Genomic DNA, 23,818 nt, shown 5'->3' on the forward strand with positions numbered 1-23,818 from the left:
AGCGCTTACTATGTGCAGAGCACTGTTCTAAGCGCCGGGGGAGATACAGGGTGATGAGGTCGTCCCGCCTGGGGCTCTCAGTTTTCATCCCCATTTTACAGATGAGGGAACTGAGGCCCGGAGAAGTGAAGTGACTTGCCCACAGTCCCACAGCAGACAGGTAGCTGAGCCGGGATTCGAACCTGGGACCTCCGACTCCCGAGCCCGAGCTCTTTCCACTGAGCCAGAACGAACGAATGGACCGTGTGCGTTGGACGTACTTCCGGGACGGAGCGTGCGCCTGGGAATATTTCTCCGGCGACTGCCTGGGGGGCCGGTGGGTCGGTCGTATCTACCGAGCGCTCGCCGTGGGCCGGACACTGTGCCGGACGATAAGGAGGGTAGACTGTAGGAACGAACAGACGCGTTCCCCGCCCACAGCGAGCTTGCAGGCTAGAGGGGTTAGAGCAGATCCGGGGGGAGGAGTTCTCCGGTGGTCGCCCGGACGTTAGGGGGAGAGGGCCAGGGGAGGATTTTCCGTGACCGTCGGAGCGGGGGCCCCCGAGTGCGGCGTCCGGGGGTGCGCCGGGGGGGGGGGGGGGCGGCGCGTTCGCGGCGCTTAGCGGGTACGAGGCGCTCGGGAGAGGACGGCGAAGCGACCGACGGACCCGTCCCCTGCCCACCGCGAGCTTCCGGTCGGCGAGGGGGCTCTCGGCGTCCAGCTGATGCCGCCGGCTGTCCTGTCTTGGGCCGAAGGTGACGATGCCAGTGGAACGCATGCGCATGAGGCCGTGGCTGGAAGAGCAGATCAACTCCAACACCATCCCCGGCCTCAAGTGGCTGAACAAGGTGAGCTCTCGCGGGGGCCCCGGGGGGTCGGGGGGCCGCGGGATCGGGCGGGGGGACGGGTGGGCCCCCCCGCCTGCCGGTCATTTATTGAGCGCCTGCCGTGCGCAGAGCACCGGACCGAGCTCCGAGGCGTCCGCGACGGTGACGTTCCCCGCCCACAACGAGCTTACAGTCTAGAGGGGGAGACCGACGTTAACGGCGATCAATAAATGACGGGGACGGACGCGAGCGCCGGGGGGCTGGGAGCGGGGGTGAATCGAGGGAGCAAGTCAGGGCGACGCGGGAGGGAGCGGGGGAGGAGGGAAGGAGGGCCTGGTCGGGGAAGGCCTCTCGGAGGAGACGGGCCTTCGATAAGGCTTCGAAGGCGGTGGGGAGTGATGGTTTTTTTGGACGTGGAGAGGGAGGGTGCCCCGGGCCAGAGGCGGGACGTGGGCGAGAAGTCAGCGGCGAGACGGGTGAGGGGGAGGCAAGGTGAGGAGGTCGGCGTGAGAGGAGCAGGGGGTTCATTCATTCGTTCATTCAATAGTGTTTATCGAGCGCTCACTGTGTGCAGGGCACTTGTACTAAGCGCTCGGAACGGACGAGTCGGCGACAGATAGAGACGGTCCCCGCCGTCCGACGGGCCCACGGTCCGATCGGGGGAGACGGACGGACGAGAACGATGGCGGTAGGTAGAGTCGAGGGGAAGGACGTCTCGTGAAAACGATGGCGACTAAATAGAATCGAGGCGATGTACATTTCATTAACAAAATAAATAGGGGGACGAAGATATATGCAGTCGAGCGGACGGGCACGGTGCCGAGGGGATGGGAAGGGAGAGGGGGAGGAGCGGAGGGAGATGGGGGAGAAAAGAGGGTTAAGCCGCGGAGAGGCGGGGGGGGGGGGCGCGGTAGAGGGAGTGGAGGGAGAAGGGGAGCTCGGTCCGGGAAGGCCTCTCGGAGGAGGTGAGTTTTAAGTAGGGTTTCGAAGAGGGGAAGAGGATCGGTCCGGCGGAGGCGAGGAGGGAGGGCGTCCCGGGACCGCGGGAGGCCGCGGCCCGGGGGCCGACGGCGGGACGGGCGAGACCGGGGGACGGCGGAGGAGCGGAGCGGGCGGGGCGGGCGGGAGAAAGAGAGAAGGGAGGAGAGGTGGGAAGGGGCCAGGTGACGGACAGCCTCGAAGCCTAGAGCGAGGAGTTTCGGTTCGGAGCGGAGGTCGACAGGCGACCACCGGAGGTGTTTGAGAAGGGGAGCGACGGGCCCGGATCGTTTCCGCGGGAAGATGAGCCGGGCGGCGGAGCGAAGGATAGACCGGAGCGGGGCGAGAGAGGAGGAAGGGAGGTCGGAAGAGAAGGCCGACACGGCGGTCTAGCCGGGATATGACGAGAGCCCGTAGCGGCGAGGTAGCCGTCCGGGTGGAGAGGAGAGGGCGGATCTCGGCCATAGCTCGTAGAGGTGAGACCGGCGGGTCTCGGTGACGGATGGGACGCGTGGGGCGAACGGGAGAGACGAGTCGAGGACGACACCGAGATCGCGGGCCCGAGAGACGGGAAGGACGGTCGTGCCGTCCGCGGGAAAGGGTGCGGGCCGGGTGTAGCTGTCCAGCCGCTCGGTGCCCCCCCGTCCCCGATCGCAGGCCGGCCGGCCCCCCGGCCCGAGGCAAGCGGCCGGCCGCGGCGGCTTCGTCACGTCGGGTGCGGGGGGACCCCCGGCCCCGGTCGGCGGCGCCCACCTTTCTGCGCCCGGCGGGAGACGGGGCAGGAGTAGGGGGCGGCACGGGAGAGACGCCCCCCCCCCCCCCCCCCCCGGCGAAGCCCCTCCGTCCGGCCGGCCCGGGGCTCCGTCTCTCAGCGGGGGGCACCGGGGGGCTGGGAGGAGCAGCTATCAACCACGCTTCTCGATACCCTCCCTCAGGGTTCGGGACGGACCCTCCGGCACCCCTCCCCTCCCCTCCGCATCCCTGATTCTCCCCCGGTGACCCAGCACGGACCCTCCAACGCCCCCGACCCTCCCCTCTCCGTCCCCGACTCTCCCCACGGTGAGCCAGGATGCACCGTTATTCGCCCCCGACTCCTCCTCCTCCTCCTCCATCCCTGACTTTCCCTTACCGATGCAGCACGGACCATCCCGTACCCCGACTCTCCCCTCTCCGTCCTTGTCGTTCATTCCTTCGGTAGTATTTACTGAGCGCCTACTATGTGCAGAGCACTGGACCGAGCGCTTGGAATGGACGATTCCCGGCTCTGCCGCTTGTCGGCTGTGTGACCGTGGGCAAGGCGCTTAACTTCTCTGTGCCTCCCTCACCTCATCTGTCAAATGGGGATGAAGACCGGGAGCCTCACGTGGGACGACCCGATGACCCTGGATCTCCCCCAGCGCTTAGAACGGTGCTCTGCGCATAGGAAGCGCTTAACAGATACCAACATTATTGTTGTTATTAAAATTCGGCGACGGAGAGAGACCATCCCCGCCCAACGGCGGGCTCCCGGTCTAATCGGGGGAGACGGACGGCAGAGCAAAACAGAACAAAACGAAAACAAGACAACGTTATCGCGATAAATAGAATCGAGGGGATGGACACCTCATTAACAAAATAAATAGGGGAAGTAAATCGGGTAGGTCTGACATCTCTAACTTTCCCTTCTGGAGATTTTATAATACAGCCACGATCGATATCTCTGTGAATCTATTGTAAGCCTACTTCCAACCTTCCGGCATCCGTAATTTTCCCTTCGGACGCACACGCTCACACCCTCGGTTGTACGTACGTCTGTATTATTCTTATTATGTTTCATATACAATGTATTCTTCCTGCCCCACTTCTGCTACCAACGGCCGCAGCGTGCGGAAAGGAGAAATAATTGCATCCGAACGTGAGCCGAGATTATGTTTCGGTATTAAAGGTGGCTGTTACCGCGACCCGGCCGGGGAAATCGGAGATTAATCAGGGAAGGTTTCCTGGAAGAGGTGGGGTGTTTAGAAGGACTTCGGAGTTGGGGAAGTCTAGAGAGGAGACTGATGCGATCATCTCCCCCAAGAGATCGGACCAGGGTGGCAGCCATTCGGCCGGGGAGAAGGCAGATCCAGGAAATCGGTCAGTCAGTGGTATCTGCGTTGATCGGGCGCTTGCCGGGCGCAGGGCGCTGTACTAAGCGCTCGGCACGGCGAGCTTACGGTCCGGGAAACGGGGAGGCGATCGGACAGGGTTCCGAGAGGCTGAGTGGGAGAGCGGAAGGAGGACGAGGACACGGGGAGGGCCAGCGTCTTGCCGACAGCGGCGGGAGAGATCCGCGGAGGAGAGGATTGGGGAGGGAAGACGAGGAGTTGCGTTGTGGGCGTCGGGCTCCAGCGGGACACCAAGGTGGCGGTGTCCTGGAGGCGGGAGGAGACGGAAGCAGCGTCACCCAGTGGAAATAATAACGTTGGTATCTGTTAAGCGCTTCCTATGTGCGGGGCACCGTTCTAAGCGCTGGGGGAGATGCGGGCTCATCAGGTGGTCCCGCGTGAGGCTCACGGTCTTCATCCCCATTTGACAGATGAGGGAACCGAGGCACAGAGAAGGGAAGTGACTCGCCCACAGTCACCCAGCTGACGCGTGGCGGAGCCGGGATTCGAACCCGTGACCTTCGACTCCCGAGCCCGTGCCCTTTCCGCCGAGCCACGCCGGTACGGAACGTAGACCGGGGGGGTCCGAGGACCTGGGCTCTAATCCCGGCTCCGTCACCGTCCTGCCGTGTGGCCTTGGGTAGGTCACTTCTCCAGGCCTCAGTTCCCTCATCTGCAAAGTGGGGGTTCAGTACCCGTGCTCCCTCTTAGAAGGTGAGTCACGGGTGGGATCTGATTATCCTGTATCTCCCGGTGCTAAATAAAATGTCCGGTACATAGTAAGCTCTTATCAAATGCCAGAATAATAAGTGTTGTTATTCTTCTTATCATGTGGGGCGTAGACCCGAGAATCTTCAGCGGAGATGGGGTAGCTGACGCCGTATGAATCGTTGAGCCCCCCCCCCCCCCCCCCCCCGTGAGAGTGAGGTTAGGATCGTTTAGACTGTGAGCCCGTTACTGGGCGGGGGTCGTCTCTCTCTGTTGCCGAATTGTCCGTTCCGAGCGCTTACTACGGTGCTCTGCACGTAGTAAGCGCTCAAGAGATACGATCGAATGAATAAATGCTGCTTTCGAGGGGAGATAGGAAGTAGAACTTCAAGGGACGCCTGCAGAGAGGGACCGAGAGGCGGAAGAGAAGGAGCGTGGCCTAGTGGAAAGAGCACGGGCCTGGGAGTCAGAGGACCTGAGTTCTAATCGCGGCTCCACCACACGCTTGCTCTGTGACCTTCCCGTCTCTGTGCCTCGGTCCTCTTGTTCTCCCCCCTAATTAGACCGCGAGCCCCGTGCGGGGCCAAGATTGCGTCCCACCTATTTCACTCGATCAGACCGTAAGCCCGTCAGACGGCGGGGGCCGTCTCTGTCTGTTGCCGACTTGTTCGTTCCGAGCGCTTCGTCCGGTGCTCTGCACGTAGTAAGCGCTCAGTAAATGCTAGTGAATGAATGAACTTGTATCTACCCCAGCCTGAGAAACCGCGTGGCTCAGTGGAAAGAGCCCGGGCTTGGGAGTCGGAGGTCGTGGGTTCCAATCCCGGCTCCGCCGCTTGTCGGCTGTGTGACCTTGGGCAGGTCACTTGACTTCTCTGTGCTTCAGTTCCCTCATCTGTCAAACGGGGATGAAGACTGGGAGCCCTACATGGGACGACCTGATCATTCTGTATCTCCCCCAGCGCTTAGAACGGTGCTTGGCACATCGCAAGCGCTTAACAAATACCAACATCATTATTTAGAACAGTGTTTGACCCATATTTAGCACTTCGCAGATGCCATTTTTTAAAAAAAGAGAGAGAATGAGTCTGAGGAATGGCCTAGTGGATAGCGCACAGGCCTGGAAGTCAGCAGGACCTGAGTTCTAATCCCGGCTCTGCCGCTTGCTTGCCGTGTGGCCTTGGGAAAGTCACTTTGCCTCTCTGTGCCTCAGTTCCCTCACCTGTGAAATGGGGATGAAGACTGTGAGCCCCAAGTGGGACACGGACTGTGTCCAGACTGATATCCAACCTATTTCACTTGTATCTACCCCAGCCTGAGAAGCAGCGTGGCTCAGTGGAAAGAGCCCGGGCTCGGGAGTCCGAGGTCGTGGGTTCTAATCCCGGCTCCGCCGCTTGTCGGCTGTGTGACTTTGGGCAAGTCGCTTCACTTCTCGCTGCCTCAGTTCCCTCATCTGTCAAGTGGGGGTGAAGACCGGGAGCCTCATGTGGGACAACCTGATGACCCTGTATCTGCCCCAGCGCTTAGAACGGTGCTCGGCACATAGGAAGCGCTTAAATACCGACATTATTGTTATTGTTATTACCTTGTGTCTACTGCAGCACTTAGTACGATGCCCGGCACGTAGTAAACGCTTAACAAAAACCATAGAAAAAAAAAAGGGGGTGGCCAGAGAGGGAGGAGGAGGCCAGAAGAGAAGGATATCAAGGATATCGTGTCTCGGAGGAGGGAGGGAGAGAGGTCGAGGTGGATGAAGACGGAGTCGAGGAGGTCGTCGGTGACCCGGGCGTGAGGGGCCGGATGTAGCGGGGCGGGGAGGAAGCCGGCGGAGGGGAAATGGAGGCCGCGGGCTCCCGTGAACCGCCGGAGGAGTTCGGATGGGAACGCCAGCCGGGGGGCTGGGGCCGGAGGCCGCCGGGTGACCCGCGGAAGGTCCGTGTAGTTACTTCGAGACGTCATCCACTGGGGTCTCGAGGCAACCCGTTAAAAAGCCCCAGGGGTCGGGCGCTGAGGTTACGTGACTTTCCTCCTCCGTGCCACCCCGGCCCGCTCGCCCCACGACGAGACTTCCCGCTGAGGGGGACGGAGCAGAAGTTTCCGCTTTCGCTTCTCCGTGGCCACGACGCTGAAGCCCGGGGGGGGGGGCTTTCCCTCAAAGTCTTTGGCCTCTTTTTTAGTTCCCCTGGGTGAGTTCTAGGTGCAGGACTGAGCGTGTCCCGAGAGATGGGCCCGAACCTACGTTTGTTAAGCATTTACTGTGTGCCGGGCGCTGTGATGGTGATGATGATAATGATGATGATGATGATGATGGTGTTTGTTAAGTGCTTACTGTGTGACAGGCACCGTACTAAGCGCTGGGGTGGAGACAGGCAAATTGAGTTGGACACCGTCCCTGTCCCCCCGTATGGGGCTCGACTAAGCACCGGGGCGGATACGAGCTTGTCAGAACGGTCCCCTGTCCCACATGTCGTGATCCCCATTTTACAGATGAGGTTACCGAGGCTCAGAGAAGTAAAACGATTAGCCCGAGGTCACGCAGCGGACGAGTGACCGAACCGGGAGTAGAACTCGGGTCCTCCTGGCTCCCAGGCCGGGGCTGTATCCACCGGGCGGTGCTGCTTCGTCGGCACCAGCTCCGCTGGGGAGCACTGCTCCGAAGAACAGATGTGCCGGACACTGTGTTCAACACCGGGGTGGATACGGAAGAATTATTAATAATAATTATTGTGGCATTTGTTAAGAGCTTAACAAAGAGTTAAGGTGGCAGGTTCTGTACTAAGCACTGAGTGGGGCTCACAGTCCCCATCCCCGTTTTATAGACGAAGTAACCGAGGCCCAGAGAAGTGAAGCGACCTGCCCAAGGTCACCCAGCAGACCGGCGGCGGAGCCGGGATTAGAACCCGTGCCTCTATCCGCTACACCGTGCTGTTTCCCAGTCGGACCGGACACGGTTCCCGTGGCCCACGGGGCTCGCAACCTGAGGCAAGGGGAGCAGGCAGCGTGCCCCCATTTTACGGATGAGGAAACTAAGGCCCAGAGAGGTTAAGTGATGACGATAATGATTTTGGTATTCGTTAAGCACTTACTGTGTGCCAAGCGCTGTTCTAAGCGCTGGGGAGGATACAGGGTGACCAGGTTGTCCCACACGGGGCTCACCGTCTTCATCCCCGTTTTCCAGATGAGGGAACCGAGGCCCGGAGAAGTGAAGCGACTGGCCCAAAGTCACACGGCTGATGTGGCGGAGCCGGGAGTGGAACCCACAACCTCTGACTCCCAAGCCCGGGCTCTTTCCACTGAGCCACGCCGCTTCTCTGCATAAGGTCACGCAGGAGGACGGGGCGAAGCCAAAACAAGAAACCGGGTCTCCTAATTTCCCCGTCGTAGGTACTTTCCACTAGACCGCGCTGCCTCCTGCTATTACTCTTTTTTGCTATTGTTATTATTATTATTAGCAACAATCTCCTAATGTGTGAAAAATAATTGCCCATCAGCGAGCTGATCGTTCCGGTAAGTGGATGCTTACCCCTTTGAAGTAGGAGGTTGTCGGGGGTTTTCTTCCCATTTTATAGATGAGGAAACTGAAGCCAGGAAGGCCGAGTGAATTCCCCGAGGCCCAACGGCTGGCAGAAGTGAGAACAGAGAAGCGGCGTCGCCCGGCGGAAAGAGCCGAGCTCTGAGAGTCCGGGGACCTGGGTTCTAATCCCCGCGCCTTCACTTTACCGCTGTGTGAGCTGGGGCAAGTCACTTCACCTCTCTGAGCCTCAGCGGCCTCATCTGTAAAATGGAGATTAAGACTGTGAGCCCCACTTGGAACAAACTGATAACTTTGCATCTTCCCCGGCGCTTAGAACGGTGCTTGGCATATAGGAGAAGCAGCGTGGCTCCGTGGAAAGAGCACGGGCTTGGGAATCAGAGGTCATGAGTTCAAATCCCGGCTCTGCCGCTTGTCAGCTGCGCGACTCTGGGCGAGTCACTTCACTTCTCTGGGCCTCAGTGACCTCACCTGTAAAATGGGGATGAAGACCGTGAGCCTCACGTGGGACGACCCGATGACCCTGGATCTACCCCGGCGCTTAGAACGGTGCCCTGCGCATAGTAAGCGCTTAACGAATACCAACATCAGCAGCGTGGCTCAGTGGAAAGAGCACGGGCTTGGGAGTAAGAGGTCATAAGTTTGAATCCCGGCTCTGCCGCTTGGCGGCTGGGTGACTGTGGGCGAGTCACTTAACCTCTCTGGGCCTCAGTTCCCTCATCTGTAAAATGGGGATGAAGACCGTGAGCCTCACGTGGGACGACCCGGTGACCCTGGATCTACCCCAGCGCTTAGAACAGTGCTCTGCGCATAGTAAGCGCTTAACGAATGCCAACATTATTATTAGTAGGCACTTAATACCGTCATTATTATTGTTCTCTGGGCCTCGGTCTCCTCGTCTTTAAAATGGGGATTCAGGACCAGCAGATGAGTCAATGGACAGTATTCACTGAGTACGTAAGTGGGTTCAGAGCGCTGTACTAAGCGCTCGGGAGAGTCGGTAGATATGGTCCACGCCCACGAGGACTTTGCAGTCGAAAGGGGAGACGGACATCAGAATAAATTACGGATCTATACGTAAATGCCGAGGGCGGGCCGAATAAAGGGTGCAAATCCAAGGTGCGAGGGTGATGCGGGAGGTGGGGGGGGGGAGGGAAAATGAGGGCTTAGTTGGGGAAACCCTCTCGGTGGAGGTGCGATTTTAATAAGGCTTCGAAGGTGGAGAGAGTTAGGTTTGTTGGCCGGGAAGGGGGAGGGAGTTCCAGGCCAGAGGCGGGGCAAGGGGCCGGCGGCCGGACCGACGGGGACGAGGTACGGTGAGTCCGTCGACGTTCGGAGAGCGAGGTCTGTGGGCCGGGTCGGAGTAGGAGATCGGAGAGGTGAGGGAGGATGGGGCCAGCCGAGCGCCTTGAAAGCCGACGATATTGCTGGATGGGCAACCGCTGGCGGTCCCTGAGGAGCGGGGAGACGTGGCCGCAACGTTTCTTTCACCAAAACGATCCGGCCGGCGGAGCGAAGTACGGACCGGACTGGGGAGAGACGGGAGGCAGGGAGGTCAGCGGGGAGGCCGACGGAGCAGTCGGGAGAGGATACGGGCTCGGATCTCGGCACTTATAGCAGGGCTTTACTAAACACGCCTGTCGTCGATAATGTCGTCAGCGAGGCGACGGTGAGCCCGGTAGCCATCCTCGGGAGAAACCGATCGGTCGCCGAAGCGGCGTGGAGTCGTGGTCGGAAGCCGGGCCTGGGAGTCAGAAGGTCCCAGCTCCGCCGCCGGTCCGCTGTGTGACCTCGGACGTATCGCCTGTTTCTCTGTGCCTCATCCACCTCGGCCGCGAAACGTGGATCGAGACTGCGAGTCCCACGCGGGACGGGGACCGTGTCCGACCGGTTCGCTCTCCGCCCCAACGCACGGTGAGCGCTTGACGGATGCCACAATCATTATTATTCCTTTCTGCTTCCAGGAGAAGAAGATTTTCCAGATCCCATGGATGCACGCGGCCCGGCATGGGTGGGATGTGGAGAAAGACGCTCCCCTATTCAGGAACTGGGCCATCCATACGGGTACCTGCCACTTCCCGCCCCCCCGCGCTCGTTGGGGGAGAGGGTTGGGGGCCGGGGGAGGGATCGAGCCCGTTGTCGGGTAGGGATCGTCTCTATCTGTTGCCGGATTGTTCTTTCCAAGCGCCTGGTCCGGTGCTCTGCACACAGTAGGCGCTCAGTAAATACGATGGAACGAATGAGTGGGCTCACGGCGGCCGTCGCGGACGAAACCCCCGGCAGCGGCACGGGCCCGGAAGCCAGTGTTCCCCGCCACGTGTCGGATGGGTGGGGGAGGATGTCAACCGTTTCTTCTTCGTCGTATTTATCGAGCGCTTACCGCGTGCAGAGCACCGTACTCGGCGGCTTGTCGAAACGCGGTCTCCGGGCCGGGGAGCCCCCTCACCCCGAAGTATGCCGAGGGAAGGTCCGAGGTCCCGGCCTCTCGGGCGGGGTCCCCCCGCCCCCGCGCGTCGCTCGGCGGGGTAGGGGGTTAAAGCCTCCGCGTCCGGCCCTAACGCGCTCCCCCCCACCCCTCCCTCCGTCCTCGGCCCCCTTTCCGACCCCGCTCCAGGGAAGCATCAGCCCGGTGTGGACAAGGCGGACCCCAAGACCTGGAAGGCCAACTTCCGCTGCGCCATGAACTCCCTGCCCGACATCGAGGAGGTCAAGGACAGGAGCAACAAGAAGGGGAACAACGCCTTCCGGGTCTACCGCATGCTGCCGCTGTCCGAGCGGCCGTCCAAAAAAGGTGCGGCCCCGGGGAGGGCCGCCGGCTGAGCCCGCCCCCTCCCCACCTGGCTGGCGCGACCCATCTGCCCCCCGGCCCCGCACGCCGGGGGGAGGCGGGCGCCGCCAGCCCCATTTTACAGAGGAGGAAACCGAGGCCCAGGGAGGTGACGGGGCTTGTCCAGTGTCCCACGCCGGAGCCAGGATTAGAACCCAGAATCCACCAGTCAGGAGTATTTACCGAGCAGTTACTGGGTGCAGAGCACTGTAGTCGGTGCTTGGGGGAGAGTCGGTAGACGCGTCGCTCGCTCACGGTGAGCGTATAACGGTCCGGCTTCCGCACGAGGGCTGGGACCCGATCCTTCTCCTCCCCAGTTGAGGGGTTCGGAGGGGTGGGGGAGGACTGGGGGGGCAGAAGGGGGTGCGGTCGGGGTCGGGATTCATTCATTCAGTCGTATTTATCGAGGGCTTAACTGTGTGCGGAGCACTGTACCGAGCGCTCGCAAAGTACAACTGGGCAGCAGTTAGAGACGATCCCTGCCCACCCGGGGCTCACAGTCTAGAAGGGCGGGAGACAGACGTTAAAACGAGTAGACGGGCATCGATGGCATCCATGTAAATAGAATTATAGATCTATACACGTCACTGGTAAAAGAAATAGAATTATAGATATGTTCATATCTACACACGTGTTGTGGGGCGAGGAGGAGGGTGGAGCAGAGGGAGCGGGTGGGGCGACGGGGGGGGGGGGAGGAGCAGAGGGAAAGGGGGGCTCAGTCCGGGAAGGCCTCCCGGAGGAGGTGAGCTCTCAGGAGGGCTTGGGAGGGGGGAAGAGAGTGAGTCTGGCGGAGGTGAGGAGGGAGGGCGTCCCGGGACGGGGGGAAGACGGGGGCCGGGGGTCGTCGTCGGGACGGGCGAGAACGGGGGACGGCGAGGAGGCGGGCGGCGGAGGAGCGGAGCGTGCGGGCCGGGCCGGAGAGAGAGAGAAGGGAGGAGAGGTAGGAGGGGGCCAGGGGATGGACAGCTCGGAAGCCAAGAGTGAGGAGTTTTTGTTTGGAGCGGAGGTCGATAGGCGACCACTGGAGGTTTTTGAGGAGGGGAGTTCCTGTAGAAAGAGAATCCGGGCAGCAGAGTGAAGTATATAGACTGAAGCGGGGAGAGAGGGGATGGATCAGCGGCCCGTGGGCGGCCGTGGAGCCTGCCGGATCGTAACAGACTTGGTCCTCGGGCCGCAGGAAAGAAGCTGAAGACCGAGAAAGAGGACAGAGTCAAGACCATCAAGGTGAGTTGGGGGTCTGGTGGGGGGAAAGGGGGCCGGGATCAGAGAGGGATTCAGGGTGGCCTGGGGTGCCGGGCATCTGTTCATCCTGATTACGTTGACTTGTTTCTGTCCGTCCGTCTCCCCCGATCAGACCGCGGGCCCGTCACCGGGCAGGGATCGTCCCTATCTGTTGCCGAATTGTCCATTCCGAGTGCTTAGTACAGTGCTCTGCACATAGTAAGCGCTCAATAAATACGATTGAATGAATGAATCTGTTACCCCCGAGCCCAAAGCAACGTCCCTGCCCACAGGGAACTTCTGCTGTGGCAGATCAGAGTTGGTTCATTCATTCAGTCAGTCAGTCAGTCGCATTTATTGAGCACTTACTGTATGCAGAGCACTGTACTGAGCCCTTGGGAGAGTTCACGGGGGCATCTACGGCCTAGGGCAACCGGGTCCTCTGTGGGACAGGCCGGGGGGAAAGGCGCCCAGCCCGGACCAAGTTTGGAGGAGAGAGGAGAAGGAACCCACCTCAGGCCCGCTTTCTTCTTCTCCTTCCTCCTAGCAAGAGCCGGTAGAGTCATCTCTGGGGCTGAGCAACGGGCTGAGCGAGGTCTCTCCTGACTACGCGGTCTTGGCGTCGACGATAAAGAGCGAGAAAGAGAGCACGGTGAACATCATAGGTGAGGAGGGACGGCCGGAGGAGGGCCCCGGGGAGGGGACGGCGGGCCCCGACTGCAGCGGGAGGAATTTCACTTCGAGGCGAAGGAGCGGTTGCTCGCCTCTTCCACGTTGACGTCAGTCGACTGGCATTGCGGTCAGGGTACCTAACGTGTGCAGGCGCTGTGCTGGATGCCTTGAGTGTGCAGGGGGACTGTACTGGGCACCTTCGTGGCGCAGGACCTGTTTTGAGGATTTCCTAGCGAAGCGGCGTGGCCTCGTGGATAGAGCCCGGGCCTGATAGAAGGACCTGAGTTTTAATCTCGGCTCCGCCACTTGCCTGCAGTGTGGTCTTGGGCAAGTCACTTCATTTCTCTGGGCCTCAGTTCCCTCATCTGGGAATGGGGATTAAGACTGGGAACCCCATGTGGGGCGGGGACTGGGTCCAACCTTGATTGGCTTGTATCTACCCCGGAACAGTGCCATTAGGAAATACCACAGCGTGGCTCAGTGGAAAGAGCCCGGGCTGGGGAGTCAAAGGTCGTGGGTTCTGATCCCGGCTCCGCCGCTTATCACCTGTGTGACTTTGGGCAAGTCACTTCACTTCTCCGTGCCTCAGTTCCCCCATCTGGAAAATGGGGGTGAAGACCGTGAGCCCCACGTGGGACGACCTGATTACCTTATATCTAACCCAGCGCTTAGAACAGCGCTCGGTACGTAGTACTCGCTTAACGGATAACACCGTTATCGTTACTGTCGTCACCGTCGTCGTTCTTGTTAACAGATACCATTTTTTTAAAAAAGGGGTGAAGGGAGCCACCGCGGTGACCGGCGCCCCCCCCCCCCCCCCGGCGATTTTCCTTCCGATTATTCCCGCCCGGCTGAGGCGGGACGTCGTCGGAATACCGGAGCCTGAGGCCCGGGCCCCGGGGCCCCACCCGGCCTCAGTTTTGGCCTTTTTGCCCGCGGATGGAGAGGCCTTAAGCGCGACCACTGTTCGGCCGTGAAAAGCTCGGCCTTTTCCCCGTGCAGAGGCTCCGGGACCGGGAAATCGCGAGGGCTCCGTGCTGCCGTTTTCTCCCACCCAGCCTGGAAGCCGGCACGGCTCTGGGGACCGATTAAAACTAATTAACGTAACGCAGCAGCGAAGTCGGGTTTGCAGGGGTTGTTTTTCTGCCTGGGCTTTCGGGGCAGGGTTCCCTGTCGTGTAACCTTGTCGGAGACGCGGGGCCCGGCCCTCTGTTCACGTGGGCTCCGGTTCCACCCTCTTCCTGGTGCCGGCTACCCAGCGTCGGGCCAGCCCGGCCCCCGTGGCATCGGCCGACCGACGCCCCGTCCTGCCTCCGCCGGCCCCCGGAGTGAAAGGAAGCTTTCCGAGTCACGGTTTTTCCTTTTCTTCATTCCGCTTTTCCCCTGGTTTCGTGCCAGGCAGAGGAAAAGACTCCCTTAACAATAATAATAGTAACAATTACGATATTTAGTAAGCACTTACTATGTGCCAGGCACTGTTCTAAGCGCTGGGGTAGTTAATAATAATAATAACCATAATAAGTATGGCATCTGTTAAGCACCTACTATGTGCCAGGTACTGTTCTAAGAGCTGGGGTAGTTACGCTTGTTTTGTTCTGTTGTCCGCCTCCCCCGTTCTAGACTGTGAACCCATTGTTGGGTAAGGATTAGCTCTATCCGTTGCCAGATTGTACCATCCAAGCGCTTAGTCCAGTGCTCTGCACACAGTAAGCGCTCAATAAATACGATTGAATAATGAATAATAATAATTATGGCATTTTTTAAGCACTTCCTATGTGCCAGGCACTGTACTGAGCGCTGGGGCGGATACAAGAAAATCGGGTTGGACACAGTCCCGATCCCACATGGGGCTCAGGGTTTTAACCAGAGTGGCTCGGCGGAAAGAGCCCGGGCTTGGGAGTCAGAGGTCATGGGTTCTAAACCTGGCTCCGCTGCTTGTCAGCTGTGTGACTTTGGGCGAGTCACTTCACTTCTCTGTGCCTCAGTTCCCTCATCTGTAAAATGGGGATGAAGACTGTGAGCCCCACGTGGGACAACCTGATGACCCTGTATCTCCCCCCAGCGCTTAGAACAGTGCTCTGCACGTAGTAAGCGCTTAACCGATACCAACATTATTATTATTCTCTGTTCCTCAGTGATCTCATCTGTAAAATGGGGATGAAGACGGTGAGCCCCAAGTGGGACAACCTGATCACCCTGTATCTCCCCCCCCGCCCCAGCGCTTAGAACATGCTTTGCACACAGTAAGCGCTTAACAAATACCGTCATTATTATTATTATTCGCCCCCATTTTACAGATGAGGCACGTGAGACCCAAAGAAGTGAAATGTCTCACACAGCGGAGAGGTGGCGGAGGCGGGATTAGGACCCAGGTCTTGTGACTCCCCAAGCCTGCGCTCCTCCCGCTGGGCCCCGTACCGAAGGACCCAGGAATCGAAACGCGGAGTTGGCGTGGGGCACGGCTGCCCGCCAGCGCTCGGGCTGAGGGAGTGGGGGTGGCTCCGTACGGGTCCTGCCGGCTCTGTGACCTTGGCCAAGTCCCTTCACTTCTCTCTGCCTCAGTTCCCTCGTCCTTAAAATGGGAATTAAGGCTGTGGAGCCCCTCGCGGGACGTGGACCGTGTCCGGCCTGAAGTCTCGTATCCGCCCCGGCGCTTAGTACAGTACCTGGCACGTAGTAAGCGCCTGACAGGCACCATTAAAGAGAGCCGGGGGGCGGGGAGCGCAGAACTAAGCATTTGGGAGGGTACGATATAGTTGGGAGAAGCAGCGTGGCTCAGTGGAAGGAGCCCGGGCTTGGGAGTCGGAGGTCGTGGGTTCGAATCCCGGATCCGCCACTTGTCAGCTGGGTGACTGTTGCCGAACTGTCCATTCCAAGTGCTCGGTACGGTGCTCCGCACATAGTAAGCACTCAATAAATACTGTTGAATCAATGACTGTGGGCAAGTCACTTAACTTCTCTGGGCCTCAGTTACCTCATCTGTAAAATGGGGATTATCAGTGAGCCTCACGTGGGACAACCTGATGACCCTGAATCTCCCCCGGTGCTTAGAACAGTGCTCTGCGCATAGTAGGTGCTTAACGAATCCCAACATTATTATTATTATTATTAGTTAGTAGACATGATCCCTACCCTCAAGGAGCTTACAATCTAGTGGGGGAGGTGGACACGACAAATTAAAGGGAGAGAGAAACAACGGGTTTAAAGACGGGAGAGTGTGAGGGGCAGCTTGGCTTAGTGGAGAGAGCTCAGGCTTGGGAGTCGGAGGCCGTGGGTTCTAATCCCGCTCCACCGCCTGTCCGCTGTAGGACCCTGGGCAGGCCGCTTAACTTGTCCGGGCCTCAGTTCCCTCATCTGTAAAATGGGGATTGAGGCCGTGAGCCCCACCTGGGACAACCTGATGACCTGGTATCTACCCCGGCGCTTAGATCGGTGCTTGGCACGTAGTAAGTGCTGAACGAACGCCGTCGTCATTATTCCGGTTGTGCTTTGAGGCTGAGGATTCTTCCTCCGTTCCCCCGGCACAGAGACCACCGAACCTTTGACCCCCGTCGGGTTTTCTCGAGTCATCGTGCCCCGTTCAACCTTCCCACCCAAACTACCTCCCCTCGACGGCCAGATCGACATCCCCGTCACCATCCCCTCCGTCGAACCCAACGCGCTCGCCCCCCATCCCTTGGTCAGTCCCCTACCGCGAGCCCACGGCCCCGGATCGCCTCCGCAGTCCGCGGCCCTCGCTCCCGGACGCAGGGCGCAGAGCGCTGCTGGCGGAAATCTAGATGTATCGGGCGCCCTCCTCCACCGCCAGTTCATCCTTGCGTGCTTTGACTCTGCCCTCTCTGCTGCCAGGCAAAATCATCTCTCCGGCCTCATTGGCACCCATCGTGCCCGTCACCCTCGCCGGTCGTTCGAGGCGTTTAACTCCCTCCTCCAACCCCCTGGGCCACCGCCTCCCTCTTCCTTTGCCTCTAACGACCTGGCTACCTACTTGATTGAAAGAATTGAAACCGTGGCGTAATCTCCCTAAAATCTCCCTCGCTCCTCTCCAGTCCCTCCCTCCCCCTTCCCTTTCTTCAACTCTGCCATCTTTCCCAGCAGTTTCCCGAGAGGAGATCCTCCTGCCTTCTCTCAGAATCCACCCCCTCCACCTGCGCATCTGACCCCATCCCTTTGCGTCTTATCGAAGTGCTTGCCCCCTCCTCTTTTCCCTCCCCGACCGCCATCTTCATTCATTCATTCATTCATTCGGTAGTATTTATTGAGCGCTTACTATGTGCAGAGCACTGTACCAAGCGCTTTGAACGTACAAGTCGGCAACAGGTAGAGACGGTCCCTGCCCTTTGACGGGCTTACGGTCTAATCGGGGGAGACGGGCGGTACGATAAATAGAACAAAAGCAATAAATAGAGTCAAGGGGAAGAACATCTCATAAAAACAATGGCAACCAAATAAACTTCAACTGTTCACTCTCCAACAGATCCCGCCCCGCCACTCTCAAACATGCTCCCGTCTCCCCCATCCTAAAACGCTCTGCCTTGACCTTACGGTCGCCCTCCTCTATCACCCCTTCCCCCTCCTACCATTCCTCTCCGTCTCCTTGAGCGAGGTGTCGACCCCCGCCCTCTCAAGTTCCTCTCCTCCACTTCTCTCCTCGATCCCCACCCCCTCCGATCTGGCTTCCAACCCCTTCGTTCCACAGAAAGCCCTCTCTCAAAGGTCACCAGCGATCTCCTTCTTGCCATATCCGGCGACCTCGACTCTTTCCTCGGCCTCCTCGGCCTCTCGGCTGCCTCGGACACCGTCGACCGCCCCCTCCTCCTGGAGACGTCGTCCGACCTCGGCTTCACGGACGCCGTCCTCTCCTGCTTCTCCTCTTATCTCTCTGGCCGCTCCTCCTCTGTCTCTTTCGCGGGCTCCTCCTTTACCTCCCACCCCCTCACGGTGGGGGTTCCTCCAGTTTCTGGGTCCCTTTCTATTCGCCATCTCTACCCACTCATCTTTCTCCCCGTAGTTTCTCTGCGGATGCTTCCCAAACCTCCATCTCCAGCCCTCACCTCTCTCCCTCTCTGCGGTTTCGCATTTCCTCCCGCCTTCAGGACGTCTCTCCTCGGTTGCCCCGCCGTGACCTCCGATTTAACGTGTCCGAAACCGAACCCCTTATCCACCCAGACCCGGTCCCCCCCGCGACACCCACGCGTTCGATCGGTACCGGATCTTGTCCGTTCAGCTTTCGTAAGCGTTAAAATCCGTTCGGCCTAAACCGCGGTCACCCCGGCGCTTAGTGCGGCGCCTGGCACACAGTAAGCGCTGAAAGGAATGTCACGGCTCTTCTTCTTCTTCTGATTAAACAGCCGAGATCCCACCCGGGGTTGTCGAGGATGGGGAGGGTCTCCTCTCTGACAGAGGGAGGCTGGTGGGCGCGTGGGGAGTGAGTCGGGGAAGGACGTCCCCGCCCGGCGGCGCCCCCGGCTCTGGGGGGGTCGGGCCGGTCGCCGCACGGTCCGCCCTTGTCTTGCAGTGGTGGGGCAGTCGCACCTGGACGGCGCCATCGAGGACCAAGTGATCGTCGCCAACCCGCCGGACATCTGCCAGGTGGTGGAGGTGACCACGGAGAGCGACGAGCAGCCCGTCAGCATGAGCGAGCTCTACCCCCTACAGATCTCCCCCGTCTCCTCCTACGCAGGTGCGGGGGACCCCCGGCTCCTGGGGGAGGGGCTCCCCGGCCGATCCAGTCAGTCAGCCAGTCGATTCGATGGAGCGCTTTACCGCGTGCAGAGCACTGGACTAAACGCTTGGGAAAGTACCCCCACCTCCCCAGCCGAAGGGCCCCGCTCGGTACCCGGAGACGACTTAATCTATCAATCAGTCCGTCGGTTAATGACCGGCAAGCTCCCCCCGTCCGGTCGTTCGTTCCTTCAGTTGTCTCAGTGGAAAGATCCCGGGCTTGGGAGTCAGAGGCCGCGGGTTCTAATCCCAGCTCCGCCACCCGTCAGCTGGGTGACTTTGGGCAAGTCGCTTCACTCCTCGGTGCCTCGGTGACCTCCTCTGGGAAATGGGGATGAAGACCCCGAGCCTCCCGCGGGACCACCTGATGACCGCGTATCTACGCGGGCTTGGGAGTCAGAGGTCGTGGGTTCGGATCCCGGCTCCGCCACCCGTCAGCCGTGTGACTTCGGGCAGGTCACTTCTCTGGGCCTCGGTGACCCCATCTGTAAAAAGGGGATGACGACAGCCCCACGGGAGAACCTCATGACCCCATATCCCCCCGGTGCTTAGAACAGTGCTTTGCGCACAGTAAGCGCTTAACGAATGCCATCGTCATTATGATTCTCATTATTACTTGGGAGAGTACAGCGTAACAGAGTCGCACGGCGCAGTGGAAAGAGCACGGGCTTTGGAGTCAGGGCTCATGAGTTCAAATCCCAGCTCTGCCACTTGTCAGCTGTGTGACTCTGGGCAAGTCACTTAACTTCTCTGTGCCTCAGTTCCCTCATCTGTAAAATGGGGATTAAGACTGTGAGCCCCATGTGGGACAACCTGATTCCCCTGTGTTTACCCCAGCGCTTAGAACAGTGCTCTGCACATAGTAAGCGCTTAACAAATACCAACATTATTATTATTAGAGTCGGCAGACACCTTCCCTGCCCTCGGTGGGCTCTCCAGTCTAGAGGGGGAACCGAGGCCCAGGGAAGTTAAGTGATTTGCCCGAAGTCAGAAGGCGAGCGGTTGTCCGAGCTGGCGTTAGGACCCGGGTCCTCTGACGCCTAGGCCCGTGCTCTTTCCACTGGGCCACACCGCTCGATCGATTAGATTGAGATGAAGCAACGGGTTCCCTCCCTAAACCGTCGCCCCCCCCGAGGAAGCGGTCCCCGGAAAACGTCGGTGCTGGTCGTTGGCTTGGTTCTGCTGCTGCCGGCTGAGGCGATGGGGGTCGGGGGGAACCGGGGCGGTGGCCCCGGGGGGTGACCTTCTCTGTGGTGCTGACCGCTGTCGGCGGAGCATCATAATAATAATAAAGGTATTTGTTAAGCCCTTACTATGTGCCGAGCACTCTTCTAAGCGCTGGCGAGGATACGAGGTCATCAGGTTGTCCCACGTGGGGCTCACGGTCTTCCTCCCCATTTGATAGGTGAGGGAACTGAGGCGTAGAGCCCTCAGGTGACTTGCCCAGAGTCGCACGGCCGATAAGCGGCGGGGCTGGGATTCGAACCCGTGGCCTCCGACTCCCAAGCCCGGGCTCTTGCCACTGAGCCGCGCTCGGTACGGCGCTCCGCGCCTAGTAAGCGCTCGATGAATACCGTCGACCGATCGATCGTTCGGGGGAGAGTTGAAGGAGGGAGGCTTCGCGGTTGACTCCCGGGAGAAGCAGCGTGGCCTAGTGGCTAGAGCAGAGGCCTGGGAGTCAGGAGGCCCTGGGTTCTAATGCCGGTTCTGCCACTCGGCTGCCGCGCGACCCCGGACCCGTCACTCACGTCCCCGGGCCTCGACCACCCCGGCTGCGAATCGAAGAGCGGATTGAGGCCGCGAGCCCCGTTTGGGATGGGGGCCGTGTCTACTCCGGCGCTCGGCCCAGTGGCCGAGGCGTAGCGAGCGCTTTAAGGGGCGCCGAAGTGATGGTCGTCATTTCGTGGTCCGAGAGGGCGGTGGGGGCCGCGCCCTCCCTCCGAGGGTGCCGGCGGCCCGGGTCAGGCCTTCCTTTACCGTTTGCCCGACAGAGAGCGAAACGACGGACAGCGTGCCGAGTGACGAGGAGAGCCCGGAGGTGAGTGTGGGCCGGGCCAGAGGGGCGGAGAGGGGCCCGGGAGGGAGGGCGGGTCTTCTCCCTATTTCGCGGAGGGAGAAACGGAGCCCCTCACTCTCTGCGGAGCACCGTCCCGAGCGCTTGGAGAGTTCAGTTCAGCAATAGAGACGGTCCCGGCCCCCGGGCGGGCCGGCGGTCGTCTCCATGGAGCGCTTAACTGTCGTGCGGAGCACGGCGCCGAGCGCTCGGGAGGATCAGTCCAGCGATAGAGACGATCCCGGCCCCCGGGCGGGCAGCCGATCGTCTCGACCGAGCGCCTAACTGTAAGCGGAGCGCTGTACGGAGCGCTCAGAAAGTTCATTTCAGCAATAGAGACGATCCCTGCCCGCCGGCGGGCAGGCGGTCGTCTCGATCCGTGCGCGGAGCACTGCGCTGAGCATTTGGAAAGTTCAGTTGAGCGACAGAGACCGATCCCGGCCCGCGGGCGGGCGGACGGTCGGACGGTCGTCTCGACGGAGCGCTCAACTGCGCGCAGAGCAGCGTAGCGAGCGGCGGGGAGGCCCGCGGGGGCCCCGCGGTGGGGCGGCGGGGCGGAGCCGGGCCTGACTCGGGGCGTCTGGGCCTCCAGGGCGGTCCCCTGTGGCGGCGGCGGAGCGTCGAAGGGAAGCGGTACCTCTCCGACCGCGGCTCTTCCTGCCTGCTCCCCGGGATGGCCACCTTCGTCACGTCCAACAAGCCGGACCTGCGGGTCACCGTGGAGGAGGAGAGCCGCCCCCTGCCCTACGACAGCTCCTGGCCCCCCTTCGCCGGCGTCTCCCCGGCCCCCGCCGACCCCCCGGCGGCCCCCGGCGGCCGACCCGGCCGCGAGACCCGGGCCAGCGTCATCAAGAAGACCTCGGACATCGCCCAGGCGCGGGTCAAGAGCTGCTGAGGGAGGGGACGGGACGGGCCGGCGGGGGGGCCGGGGGGAGGCCGGGCCACGCGCCGCCCCGCTCCCCTCCCCGCCCCGGGCCCGGGGCCCGCCCGGCCCGACCCCCCGGACCCGGACCCGGACCCCCCTCCGCCTCGGAGACCGTCCTTGGCTCTCGAACTCAGGACCCCGGCCCACTCGGGGCGGCTCTCTCCGTCCGTCTCCCCCCACCCTCCGTCTCTCCGACCCCACCCCGGGCCGGGGGGTGGGGGCGGGGACGGGACCGGGCGGCCGAAGAGGAAAATGTGAACTCGCTGGTTAATTATTATTATTATTATTATTATTGTTATTTGGGGGGACGAAAGAAACCACAAACAGATCTCCCGTGGATATGTACATAGCGCAGCACTCGCCACGCTGCAGGCTGCTTCCGCACCTTACCCCGAAGCACTTAGGTCGGCCTCTCCGGCCCTCCCCGCCCCCCGCCCCGCCCCCTCCCCCAGCCCCGGCTTGGGGGGGCGGGGGGTCGCCCCGACCCGCCCGGGACCGGACCCGGAGACCTTGCGCGGACCCCCACGCCGAAGGAACGAAGAGTCTCCGATCCTACCCAGAATGAGCTTTTTTTATTTTTTTATACGGGGGGGGGGGAGAGGGAGGGCGGGGACATATTTTATTCGAGGTAAAAAGAGAAAAATCCTAAAGCGACTAGAATCGGTTTTTTTTATCTTTTTCTACGGCAAAGTTATCATCTCCAGATTCGGTTCCTCCTCTCTCAGCAACTATGACATCCTCGTGGCACATTTTTTTTTTTTTAATTTTGTAAAGGTGAAATAGCTTTTATGAGCTCATGTAGCAATCAGATTATCCTGTGGATCGATAAGAAATAAATATGATATATAGTTAAAGTTTGGAACGCGCGTCCTCGCCGCCGTCGTCGTCCCGGGACGGGGAGGAGCGCGAAACGGGCCCCGGCCCCTCTCCCTCAGAACGATGATAATCATAATGGCGACGATGATGGTATCTGTGAAGCGCTTAGGACGCGCCAGGCACCGTTCTGAGCGCTGGAGGGGGGGATACGAGGCGACGAGGCTGTCCCGCGTGGGCCTCGCGGTCTCCACCCCCGTTTTCCGGATGAGGTCGCCGAGGCCCGGAGAAGCAAAGTGACTCGCCCGAGTCACACAGCTGACGAGTGGCAACGGCGGGATTAGAACCCGCGACCTCGGACTCCCAAGCCCGGGCTCTTCCCACTGAGCCACGCCGCTTCTCGGAAGCGGCGGGATCCCGCCGGAGGGATGGAGGGGGAGGGCAGAGCCACAGGATTTTAATAATAATAATAATGATGATGATGATAAGGACGAGGGGATCTGTCGAGCACTTACCCTGTGTCCAGCGCTGTCCCGCCCGTGAAAAGCAGCGTGACTCAGTGCAGAGCCCACGGGTTTGGGGGTCGGAGGACGTGGGTTCTAATCCCGGCTCCGCCGCTCGTCTCCCGTGCGACCCTGGGCAAGCCGTTTGCCTGTGCCTCGGTTCCCTCATCTGCCAAATGGGCTGTGAGCCTCACGTGGGACGGGGACCGGATCCAACCTGATTATCTTGGTTCTACTTCAGAGTTTAGTACGGTGCCTGGCACGTAATAAGCGCCCAAGAAGTACCGTTAAACAACAGCAACCACGAACGGGGGTCTCCCACTCCGTCAGACATCCCAACTGGGGTAGGGGGAGTCAGAGATGAGCGGCGTCGCAGAATCCCATTGCGGGGCACAACCTCTAAGCCACCTGTCCTCTTCCTCCTCTTCCTCCTCCTCCCGCCACCGTCACGTTCATCTTCCCGTCCGCGTTCTGGAACTTCATCTCAAGATGAGCGGGTGAGTTGTCCGGGGCCGGAGGGCCGGGCCGGGGCCGTGTAGCCCTCGGTCTCGTCTCCCCGTGGCGGACGTCAGGGTCGGGGCTCGGTGGGGACCGGAGGGTGCCCGGGGGCCAGGGTCACATGGCGGCAATCCCGGCCGGCTTCCCGGAGTTGTGTCTCCGAATCGCATCTGGATGGTAGAGAGTGGCGGGGTTCGACGAAGAGATGCCGCCAGCTGAAACTCAACGTGTCTGAAACCGAGCTCCTCATCTTCCCTCCCAAACCCGGTCCTCTCCCCGACTTCCCCGTCACCGTGGACGCCGCCGCCATCCCTCCCGTCTCTCGGGCCCGCGACCCGGGTGCCGTCCTCGACTCGTCTCTCGCGTTCACCCCGCGCATCCGATCCGTCGCCGAGGCCTGCCGCTCTCACCTTTACAATATGGCCGAGATCCGC

At 60.6% G+C, this 23,818-nt stretch overlaps 1 protein-coding gene across 2 annotated transcripts; it reads left to right on the forward strand.

Moving 5' to 3' along the window:
• The first annotated feature begins 153 nt into the window (after positions 1 to 153).
• Positions 154 to 21,574, forward strand: IRF2 (interferon regulatory factor 2). Of its 2 annotated transcripts, XM_029076952.2 has the most exons (9): positions 154 to 316; positions 736 to 828; positions 10,113 to 10,212; positions 10,763 to 10,939; positions 12,153 to 12,199; positions 12,744 to 12,861; positions 18,387 to 18,551; positions 20,584 to 20,630; positions 21,238 to 21,574. In XM_029076952.2, exons 2-9 carry the CDS (start codon positions 742 to 744, stop codon positions 21,538 to 21,540), a joined length of 1,044 nt encoding a protein of 347 aa, XP_028932785.1. In that variant the 5' UTR covers positions 154 to 316; positions 736 to 741; the 3' UTR covers positions 21,541 to 21,574. The 2 variants fall into 2 exon arrangements, with proteins under 2 accessions (XP_028932785.1, XP_028932783.1); XM_029076950.2 differs by lacking the exon at positions 154 to 316 and having other exon boundaries at positions 628 to 828.
• The last annotated feature ends 2,244 nt before the right edge of the window (positions 21,575 to 23,818 follow it).

This window comes from Ornithorhynchus anatinus, chromosome 12 (assembly GCF_004115215.2).
Source record: "Ornithorhynchus anatinus isolate Pmale09 chromosome 12, mOrnAna1.pri.v4, whole genome shotgun sequence".
Lineage (NCBI taxonomy): Eukaryota > Metazoa > Chordata > Mammalia > Monotremata > Ornithorhynchidae > Ornithorhynchus > Ornithorhynchus anatinus.